The 11,794-nt window shown below is 41.4% G+C and overlaps 1 protein-coding gene across 1 annotated transcript in view; it reads left to right on the forward strand.

Annotated features, from left to right (window-relative positions):
• The window catches only part of met (MET proto-oncogene, receptor tyrosine kinase), a 59,080-nt gene extending 57,368 nt beyond the window's left edge, over positions 1 to 1,712 (forward strand). The window contains exon 21 of the mRNA XM_070830187.1: positions 283 to 1,712. Coding sequence (XP_070686288.1) covers positions 283 to 577 — 295 coding nt within the window. The 3' untranslated portion in view covers positions 578 to 1,712. The remainder of the gene's footprint in view (positions 1 to 282) is intronic.
• Positions 1,713 to 11,794: the final 10,082 nt, after the last annotated feature.

Consider the following 11,794-nt stretch of genomic DNA (forward strand, 5'->3'; position numbering starts at 1 on the left):
AGAAGCTGGAAAAATGTTCTGTATTTTTGCTTAATAAGAGACTTGACAGTTGTCATTCAGTCAGTTTTCTATTGTGCAAGTAGTTATTTCAGAAACAATATTCGTTTTTTCTTATTTTCCGATACTCGAAAAAAGTCCTTCATGAAATGAAACCATATAAGCAGAGTTATTACTTATTTATCTGGTGGAATTATTGAAATATGCAAAAGATAAGCTTTAGCTATGCATTGAAACCTGTTTTCTCTTCTGGTGTCTCCTGCCCCCCCCCTTCCTCCCTTCCAGCTACACAGTGATGATCGAGTGCTGGCATCCGAAGCCGGAGCGCCGGCCCTCCTTCTCCGAGCTGGTGGCACGCATCTCCGCCATCTTCTCCAGCTTCAGCGGGGAGCACTACGTCCTGCTCAACACCACTTACGTGAACATCGACAAGATGAGCCCTTACCCCTCCCTCCTCACCTCCTCCTCCACCAACACCGCTCCCTCCCCTCTGTCTCCCTCATCCGACCCCTCCGCCTCCACGTCCCTGCCAACCCAGTCGCCCCTCTTTTGCCACGTGGAGCGAGACTGCTGCACCTGAGAGAGGAAAATGGAGAGAAGGACGGCAGGTGGAAAAAGACTCAGAAATTGAGGGAAAAGAAGCGAAGAAGAAAGCAGTGAGAGGATGAAGAACTACTGTATGTACTTGCCAAACACTGGACACTGTATGCTGAGGAAAAACAGTCACTCAATGTACATAGATCATCGACCTTTGACCTTCTCAAGCATTGCCAAATGACCGGGCCCTCCATGAACAGTAGGGCTGACCTGATCGACTACGGCCAACCTTTCTGACCTGTCATTGACCCCGGGGAGCATGAGGTCAGCCCTCTTGCGTCCTCTACAAGACAATTTCAAGGCCCAGGAACTCCTCCTCGAAGATTCCCAGCGGAGAAAGCCAACTGTCACAGAAGCACAACTCCATTCAAACACCCAAAGAACTCTCATTGACTGCTGTACCCACACAAGGAGAGGACAGATACGTTTCCGCTCTCCTCTGGGTGGCCCGTGCTTCGATACGCCGATGTGGCCGTTCCCATTTCACCGTCTGTAATGTGAATGTTCGACAAATGGCTGTGTATTGTGTCGTGTAGAAAAAAGTCACACCTCCACACGCCATTAACAAGACTATCACCACCCTCGCATGAACTGTGCCTGCACTTCGAGAGACCTGAGGCCTGTTTTGATAGATTGTAGAGCCTCGGGTAAGTAAAGTAAGGCTCTTTGGTGGTCAATAATGACAAGTAACAGGGGAAGAGCAGTGTAGGTGTAAGGTGGGATGAGTGGAAAAAAAAACTGCTGCCTGTGTGCATTTCACTGGATGCTTTATTTGTAAAACTATCTTTGGACGATTAGCTTTTGATGTGCTTGTAAAAAAAAAAAAAAAAAACGTCTTGCAGCCTGACGGTGACTCACCTGTGTAGTCTTCATATGTTTCGCAGTGAAAAAGATTAGAAGCGCCCTTTATTTTTTTTTTTTTAAGCATGAAATGCCCCATCTTGACAAAGCAGTACAATTCTGACAACATACAGTGAACAAATGGTAACCATGTCCTGGGGGGGTTTCTTTTGTCAGTTGATGAACTGTCTAAGTGGCTTAGTGTGTGTCAGGACTGTGTCTGTTTTAGATGACGTACATTTTACTGAGACAAAATGATACCTAGACAAAATACATGAGGGTTTGCAGCAAGGTTGTTTTTAGATCACTTTTGGTTCATTTAACCAGAGACCTAAAAGTTAAACATTTTATTAATTAAATAACCTTTTAAACAATTTAAATAAGAGTTTGTTGTCTCCAAAAGATTTCACGAGGCGCTTCATGTAAAACTTTTACCCCTGCGGGTCAATGTGTTCATGCGGCTTCAAACCAGGAGTGTGTTTATTGTGTGGCTATCACTGACGGCTGTGTATCACTGTATCTTTAAGACGGCTGTGCATTAAGTCATAATGAAGAAGTATTTCAATGTTAAAAGAACCAAATCTTAGCATCTTAACCCCAACTCATTTACGCTTTTGTTGACCATATAAAAAGCATGCTTTATAGTTTTTTTTATACTATTTTTCTTCTTTGTCAGGCAGACACTGGCTTCCATACATTTCTGTACGGCATGAAAATCTAGTGTAATTACTGAAACTCTAGTCGTACAATCCATCACCGTCAACGTCAAGACTATGAACAGTTTTGTCAGTGACATATGATTGTGTGCCATGCAGTTAAAGTGCAGATAGATTTTTGTTCTCTACATTATGTCATACAGTAATGTAGAGACGTGCCAACTGGTGATCATATCGACTGCTTGTGATCGAATGGACAAATGGTAATAGCTGAGGCGTCTATGACTGAAAATAAATGAATAAATATGTAGACGTCCTTTAGTATCATTTACTATGAGGCATAACAGAACTCAAGAGTGTGATCTTCATATTGTCCAGAAATGAGTGGAAACTAACTGTTAAATTGCTAAAAATGCGTTTAGCTGTGATGCGAAGCGAAAACTTTGTTGCAAATGAGTTAAAACTTGCAAACCACTGATGTGGTCAGTGCCCATTTTTATCTTTGCTTTATGTAGCAGGTTATGTCTTTATTTTTTTTTTGTGAATGGCTGCTGATGTGACTGGGCCATTGATGGACAGGTATGAATGTTTGCTATGACAAGAAAATTGCTGTACTATATTTTTGTATTGATGATGAGCCTCTTCTTTAAATCTGGTCCCGTCAGAAGACCAGTGGTGAGTGACTAGTGCCACAAACAATGAACAAAAACCACCTAATCAATCCTTTTGTTTCCAAGACGAACCACTGCCATTTTGTAAATAAAGAGAAGGGATCTTAGGGATGCGTGTGGGTTTGCAGCATGCAGCGTCAGTCTGACAGACATGTGAGTGGATGATCATTTAGCTTGTGACCATCACCGTACAAACAGTAAAGAACCTAGAGTTGAACAAACTGGAGCAACTTCACAGCCCACACAAAACTCAGACTGCCGTCACTTTGATCATGTGATTCTCCACCACTATGTCTGTGCTTAACACTGTCTGTTTTACGTGTATGTATGAGTCTGTTGTCCATAAAATAAATCCTGAAGGTACATGTTCCTATGTAATGTCAAATGAACTTTGTCAGTGTAATAAAGCTATACTATTAGAGTTATCTCCTGTTTTTTTTTTTTCTTTACAAGACAAACAGCTACGACCGCCACGTTAATCTTTTTTATTGACCAAACCTGCCCTCCAGGCAGACGTAAAGCACGGCTGTACAGTGGAGCTGTAATTACAAGTACCCCGTTGTTTAAACTACTACCTGCTACACATAGTTTATCCCTGCATCGTACTTTCCATATTGTGCAATTCTGCAACAGCCACTTAAGTCAAAAATGCATCAGTGTCGCAGTGAACAATAAGACGAGATGCTTTCAATGTAATAACACAATGATGTCGGTTTTAAGAAACCTCTAAAGGTTTAAAGGTCTAAAAAAAGGTCAACATTTAGACAAAGATACACACTGGGTCAACATTTTGAGTACACCGCCCTTGCCTTTTGTGTCTGCTTTTGTTAACAGAAATTCACCCTTTTTTTGTTCCACTGGTTGGCGCTAACCTCTGACCCTTCACCTCCAGCTCTCCTCTATTCGTTTGACCCCTATAAGTGCTGTGGTCTAGACTTCCCCCCCCCTCCCTCTGTCGGACTGAGCCGTGACTGTGGCTTTCAAGACAAGTTGTCCTTTGGCCATTGCTCGGCAACCTGGGAGTTTTGTAAAGTCACACCATACAGTACATGGTCTCAGTTTCCAAGAGCCTCGTCTCTAAAGAAATGAGAGAACTCGGCATTGTGAGTCATGTTTAAATAAATCACTGCTCTTGAAAGACTGAACTCTGAGGCCCCTCTGTGGGCCTGTTTTCATTGACCCCCATAAACGGTTTTAAAGGTGCTACACGTAGCACATTAGAACCAGTAAAGCACTACAACATCAAGAGGAGTTCAAATCAAAAGTTCAAATCAAATTAGTAGCTTTCATGATGCATTTTTTTTAATTGTGTGCCAATAAGTTACATGCATATGGTTCATTCACAGAGCACAATGCTTTATGGCACTATTTTACTGTTCTGGTAAAACATGGATGGATCTTTTTATGCTTAGAGAAAATATTGTAGAAATATAATGAAAATATTTCACCAAACATTGCGATCACACCAAATTTATGATTGTAACTCAGAGTTTTTACAATATGAATGGTAGGAAAATAGATATAGTACTAAAGAAGAAGATATAAGATGTTATGAGGCGTTGTAACAAAGCAAGTAGACTGTCCTGTCTAAACTTATTCAGATCTTTGGTGGGATAAAAGTTAACTGTCGTGACTAAAAACGTCCAATGATGCTACGTGATCAGAACTCTGTGGGTATGGCTGAGAGGATTTGAGTTATTTTCTTGATTCCATAGAAACATACTTTGCTTTCGCTGCCTGCAGCAAAATCTAGATGGTATGGCCCAAAGTTGTCTCCTTTGAAGAACCTACTGTAGTGAAGTCTGTATTTTCCAACAACAAAGGCAGGAAGACAGACAGCCATGAGTCAAAAAAGCAAAGTGTCACCTAATATATTTATCTTCACACTTACAATTGCATGTCTATGATCGACAGGCTGACAAAATCTGCTTGTTTTGGCAGCAAGCCCTCATCAGAGCAAAAGTCAGATCTCTTTATGAAGGACACATCATGTAATTTAAATCAACAGAGGGCAAGTGCATATGTCCACAAATGTTTAACATTGGGTTTCCTCTGATCTGAAGGCTGTGTGAGAGAGACAGTAGCTGGGCTCAGAGAAATAAGGGGTGTGGTGGAATTTTCCAAGTGATCAGGACAACATGGACAATCAGACGTAGTTATCTCCAACCTCGCCAAAGCATCTTTGTCCAAAGGCTTAAATCATCCCAGTAAAATCCACGTTAAGCCCTTACCAACACGAGCACGAGGCGTGTCTGTCTTTGCGTCTCACTCTAAGCATCCATCTCGCCTGCCACGCCAGGTTTGTCTGTCTTTCATCGCCCGTCACTCTCAGTGCTTCACTCAGCCTCCTCCAGTGCTACTAGTCTCCTCCGATCATGAGTTTAAGAGTGTGTTTTGACACAGTAAAGCCTCACGTATGCATGGGACAGCTCTGAAATGTATACAGTACACATTTTACATTGCTTAACAAAGTCACACATTTAGTAACTTAAATAACTACAGTTGTGTTTCTAATTAAAAACTAATGCTGCTGCATTACAATGATTGATGGTGATACAAAGATTGATTTCTCTTCTAAAATTGTTCTAAAAACATTATATGAAGAAGATTATATGAAAAACTGACTCAACAACATTGTAAATTACCCACAGATTATAAAAGTTAAATGCATGAAGTTAATGTAATCTGAGTATTCATTACATAATAACCTGTCCACAAACCCATTCCTAATCCTCTCTTAAATCAACACCAGCAGCCTTATTCTTTCCCGCTTGTTCTCTACCCACGTCTGTTTGGGTATTTGTGTCTCTGTGTGTTTGCCTGTCTCCTGTTGTAAGTGATACATACTACAAACATGGCCACACGCGTGTTCAAAGAGAGGACAGGTGCGCCTGTTGAGAGGAACCCACTAAAAAGTTAAGCTTTTTGCACGGGAGTCATCAGGTGATTCAGCAGCAATGGCATGCGTGTCAGAGAGAGCGCTGAACCTGAACACACACACACACACACACACAACTCTCATAGTGTTCACATCACGCATGTAAGCACACGCACATGTTTAAGTGATAGGCCACTTAAAACACTGACCCCCTGATGTCATCAGAGTTACTTTTTTCAAAATTTGGAAAGCTCCTGCGACAGAGGGGGATGTTATGCAGCTGTTTTCACAGGCTGAGTAGTTCTCCTGATGACTTCACTGAATTCAATGTGTAAAACTGGTGGACTTCCCCTTTAATTAAGTAAAAAGTTATTAAGTTTACATTGTGGTATTGTCAGTTTAAAAGATCTTAGTAAGTAAAAGATCTCTTTCACTACTGCATACTGAGCACACAGATGGTGCTTCAGGAGCGGTTTAAAAAGTTTCTATAGACATTTTTTTTTCCGAAAACGTGTCATTGTCAGAGTCAATTGCAGCTGACCAGTTACTGGTCAGTGTTGTCTGTGATTTAAGAAGTTGCAAACTTGTATCACTGTTCGAGTGATACTTGATAGATGGGTGAGTATCACTGTAACACACTCACACACACTCACTCACACACACACCCACACACACCCACACATACACGCATACACACACAACCTTATCATCTGATTAAGCAACCAAAACCAGTCGGTGCCATTCTGACCTGCTGAGTCAACTCAAAATCATTAATCCGTTAATGACTGTTGGCCTATGAGAAACCAGGGAGGGTGATGGCACTCTCCAAACACACACACACACACACCCACACACACACACACACACACACACACACACACACAGATGCAGATACCACAGATGGTTTTGTTACTACTAAATCTATCAGGATGAAACTGTGTACACCACATCAGAGAAGCCTGTTATTGGATTATTGGCGCCCCCTATTGATGCTGCATTCATTCTGCACCTACGCGGACACATCATCCAGCACGTGGACAAAATAATGGGAACACCACATGAAAGAGAAATACTTCAACTTTGAAGTATTGTTGCACCGCAGCTGCAACAGTGAGTCACAGATTGGCTACCAACTAGCAGCACTTATAAGATTACAATTAGTGCTTGACTTGATATGTGAGTTCATAAAACAACAAGCGGCGAATTACAGAGCTTCAAAGAGGCAAAACTCAGGGTCAGGTTGTTGCTCATTTCCTGCTTTGTTATTCTGCTGTCAGATCCAAAAACTGTAGCATTTCATCTATTGTATAATTGCAGGTGCAGCGATCGAACGGCAATCCTTGTTGCATCAAAATGTCAGAATCTAGAAGTGTGTTGTCTAGGTGTGGGAAAGTGGAGTATCTCAATCAGAATAAGGCACATAAACCTGATTTAAAAAAAAAAAAAATGTAAAGAAAAGAAAAGAAAACCCAAATAAAACTGCAGTTGCAGTGGTTGCAAACCAAAGCTCACTGCCAGGGACATGATAGACAGCTCACACGATTATTTCTAAATGCCACAGAAGCCTCAGTAATCATGACAGAATTGGAGCAGCACCTCTGCGAACCATAAGACCTCCAAAAATCTTATCATGAAGATACAGCTTGAATTTATGACCGGGCTGCCATTTGGAAAGCACTTCTATCCATGCACAGCACACAGAGACATATAACCTGGTGTGAAGGGAACATAAACTCTGGAGCCTTGAGCAATGGAGAGAAGTAAGAGAGTCTGATGATTCATCCCTCGCCCTATTAATGGACAGGTTTACGCTGGGATAAAGCCCGTGAATGCCCTCAGTCCACAATGTCTTATATCAGCTGATAACTCCTCCCCCAGATTCCAGGCTGATAATACCGCTCTTACACACAGCTAAACGATTTAAGATTTTGTTGCATGGACACTAAGATGAAATCAAATGCCTTTAATTATCAAATCTGAACATCACTGAACTACAGCACTATGGAAAAGAAAACTCCTGTGTCCCCACAAAAAAGATCTGTGCAAGGAACACGTCTCATGAACGGACAACATTTTAAGTAAAATTGATGCTTTTCTCAAGGCTTCATGTAGCTCTTTTCCTTGGTACAGCCTTTGAGTGTAGAAGAGGAGGAAGAAGAGGCCTTACTTGCGATCCTTTGACCTGGACAGTTTTCTTATGTGATCTGACCGTCTGCTGGTGCACACATTTTGTGTTAAGACACACAGAGATTTACTTAATGTACTTTGTTTAAGAATATTCTCTTCGTGTCGATTTTTCTAGAATAACAAAGATCAAGCTGATTTAAGTGCTACGAACAAAGGGCTCGCGTCGGCTTTTCTGTTAAAACAGAACATGATTTCTGTATTTTCCCTCACAATTAATCACACACAGTGTGTATTTCCAATTGATGAACTGTGGCACACTTTTCGTCTTTACTTGCTATTTATCACAGAGCGGCCTGTTTCTACTTTCAACAACTCAAACGTGAGCTACTACTTGCATTTTTCACCTTCACCTGTAGCATGTATGCATGTGTGTGAGACCTAAATCCATAATTCAACATGTGGTCCAGGTACTTTACGGTGAGCACATCTTAAATTCAGACCTTCAGGCTTGTTGGCTGAGATTGTTCATTCCAGCATCCAATCTCTTCCAAGGTCAGCAGATGGAAATGACGTGAGAAAAGTTTTCTTTTTCACCTGCTGAGACTGTGAGTCTGTTGCTCCCTTCTTTGCAGATTTAAAATCTTTAGAGGCTTTTGCAATGTCACACTCTAATGGGACTGAGAGAAACCTATTGCTTACAGTATTTCACACAGGAGGAATGTGGTGTCAAACATTCATTTCATCATGGGTTGCAAGTTTCTGAGAAGTTAATCTAGAAATGTAAACTTCAGTTCAATTAAACCAACCAGTCTGGTTTGAAGCCTCTTCACCAGCATAACTCCACAATCACTCAGACAAAAATGTAATCACTGTGAAAGGGCCGGTAATCAGGACTGGGAGTGCTGGTGTACCAAGGAATTCCAGGGGAGTGCAATCACCGCCAGACTGGCGTTGAAAGCCCATATCTGTGGCTTAGTGGGGCACCAAAGTCCCCAGGGCCACATGGAGGCTGGGAGGAGGTGGCGGTATTTTTGTAAACCAGTGGGTCTCGACATTTCCTGCCAGAATGAAGTTTAAGTTTGGGCCCTTTTGTATCCACACATGGCAGGTGACAACAGCATCCTCAAAAGCAAACCAACGACATGCAAAGAAATAACAAGAAGCAAATAACTGAAAAACAAAAGCAAAAGCAGAAAGAAAACATATACATTATAAATGAATGTAGTTAAATGTGCTTAAATTGGCTCCAAAAAGTTTTAATCTTGTAGAATGACATGGATTTCAGACTATTTTTTGTATTATTTTCTTAAATTAACAAGAATAAAAGTCTTGTGAGGCTGTACAGCAATGCTTGGAGATAATTTTATGGCTATCAAGTCTTAAGGATTCATCTTTTGGGCACCAGAGGCATCTGTACCAAACACTGTGGCAATCCAAATTCTGTTGAGGAAATGTCAGGGGATCACCCAAGTCAGTAGGACTCATCCTCTGGGGATCATGAATGAAAGTGGTGGACCGACTGACCAACATTGCTATGGCTATGGCTAAAAGGCGACACCTCCAGCGTGGCTTAAAAAATCGGCTTGCGTATATCAACACACAATTGCTAAAACCCACACCCTGCCCTCACCCAGAGGTTTCCACCTGCAGTTTTAAACCCATGCTTTAGCTCAACTCTGCAAACCCCAATCCATCTGAATTGCTGCTGCCCATATTTCAACACAGAAGCCATTGAACTGGCACAAAGCAGAATACAACAGATACTGTCAGGAGGTGTGGAAACACAGTCTCCTCCTTCGACTTTGATGCGTTGCCAAGAAGGCATTTCTCACACTGATACTCAGACGGTTGGAGAACAGAGAGGGACACAATCACTCAGCGTGGCGTAACCAAAATGATACTCACGCACAAAAGCTGTGCCACTTTTCTATCTTAACGCTCCATCATTCTGTATCTTTAATGCCTCAACAAGCTTTTTGAATCCTCTGGGTGATTATCATCTAAGTGGGAACGGTGTAATGAGTATCCGAGGTGACTAACCAGTGGCCGGGGGTGAGTCACAGAGTGGCCCCCTTTTCAGATGCAGAGAAACTGAATTCTCAATGCTCCCTTTGGTCCCCAGAGATGATGAGTAGCTCCCGTGTCAACACAATGGCTGCACTGCAGGCCATTCAAGTTGTCTGCAGATTACAGGGTTTTTAAAATCTCCTGGTTTGATCCTCCAGTGTGTCTCATCATCCCGAATCTCAGGCAGCGCAATTGTTCAGCCTCTTATAGCGATGGTGGGGCCTCACTCAAGGGAGAGAGATGAAAGCTCACTGATAATTTTGGGCTTCATCATAACTTACGTTCCTATGTGGAAAGTATAAAGTATGTTAAGCTCGACAAAAGTTCAAACAAAGACTACCAAGACATGTATTTGATGGGAGTCTGACATGACAGGAAAATGACACAAGTGAGAGAGAGCTTGATGCAGCTAAAGGCACTGAAAAGATTGGAAATTGAGTGCTATGGGTCCGTAATGATGGATACAGTAATGGTATATTAGAGGATGCGTGGATGAAAGAGAAGGTGAAGGATGGACAGAGCCAGGCTTGTTGTAAGACAGTGATTACTATCATCACTTCACCGCTGTTACCCTGTAAGAGTGGTATAATACGGGGCAACATGAGTACCGGAGTGACCCCACCTAAATAAATACAGAGCTACAGTTTGGCATCACATAAAGACTGAGTCTTTTCAAAGGAGGTATAAATTACAGTCTTGGAGGGAGAGGGAAAGGGCAAGGCACTGGAGAAGAACTTAGTTGTTAGGCCGCAGTTTAGTTTGAAGTGTTCATTTTGAAGCTCACTGGAGGCTACAGTTACCTCAGGAAAATCTACTTGTGGATAACAACCTTGCTAAAACACTACAGACATGTTAGTTATGTTACAATAGAGGTGGATGGCCTAAGATGTAGCTTTTGCTAAAAGGTTATTGTGTTTCAGCCCCGTCTTGTTTTTAACTCAACCAGACCTCCTTCTCATCAATGCTCAAACTGAATTCGTTCAACCTCCTAAACCAACAATCATTTCACCATCTGTGATAATATTTAACAAACCTTTCTCTCTGTTTCTCTCCATGTCTCACACTCCTGCTGTCTCTGTGCGGCTGCAGGCTTTTTGTAGTGCGCATTAAGTTACATGTTATCTTTTTTTTGCTGGCGGTGTGAAAGGGAATGAGTCAGACGTGAAACTGATCTCATTCCTCTCAGAAGCAGACAAGACTTTAAAAAGAAAAAAAAAAAAACCCTGTCAGTTTTAGAAATTAGCATTAGGTCTCCATCTAGTGTTGGAAAACATGGCTTACACAAGGTGGCAGCTTCTCTGGGGCTTCCCTGGATTTTGGTGATGATGAAGATGACATACTTATACCACACCAAACATTGTATTTTCTTTGTGTGCAGAAGAGGAAAACTGTCTTTCAGCATTTCTTCTCAGCTACATTTAATGCCATTGATGAAAACTTAAAAGACGACATCTAAAATAATAAGACTTTTTAAGGGTTATCTTATTTGAGTAGTTGCAAAAGTGAGGTTCAGTAACTTACAGGGACACTTGGTGGACACAAAGAAGGAATATCTTATTTTCACTGTTGATTAAATAAAGTGCAATATATTCATTCAGAGCAACTTCACTTCACAATGTGCAATACTTTCTTTATATTTCCCCTTTTTTGTTATATTCCCCCTGTTTATATTGTTCCTATTTTTATACTTCTTCTTGTTTAAATTGTACATATTTTCTATAACACTGTCTGTCACGGTTATTTATTGCTTTACTGAATGCCCTACTTTTGCTACCCACTTTTACTGCTACAACGCTGTAAATTCAAACCTTCAAACCTGGTATTAGGGAGGAATGCTTGCCAGGCTATACTCACCCATGTATAGAAAAACAGTATATTTTCTCAAAAGGGACTTGTTGTTCTTGAATCACCAGACAAGGCTCAGTGGTTAAAAATGCTCCCTTTTGGGATCTTTAACATGA

This window comes from Pempheris klunzingeri, chromosome 5 (genome assembly GCF_042242105.1).
Source record: "Pempheris klunzingeri isolate RE-2024b chromosome 5, fPemKlu1.hap1, whole genome shotgun sequence".
In the NCBI taxonomy this organism is placed as follows: Eukaryota; Metazoa; Chordata; class Actinopteri; order Acropomatiformes; family Pempheridae; genus Pempheris; species Pempheris klunzingeri.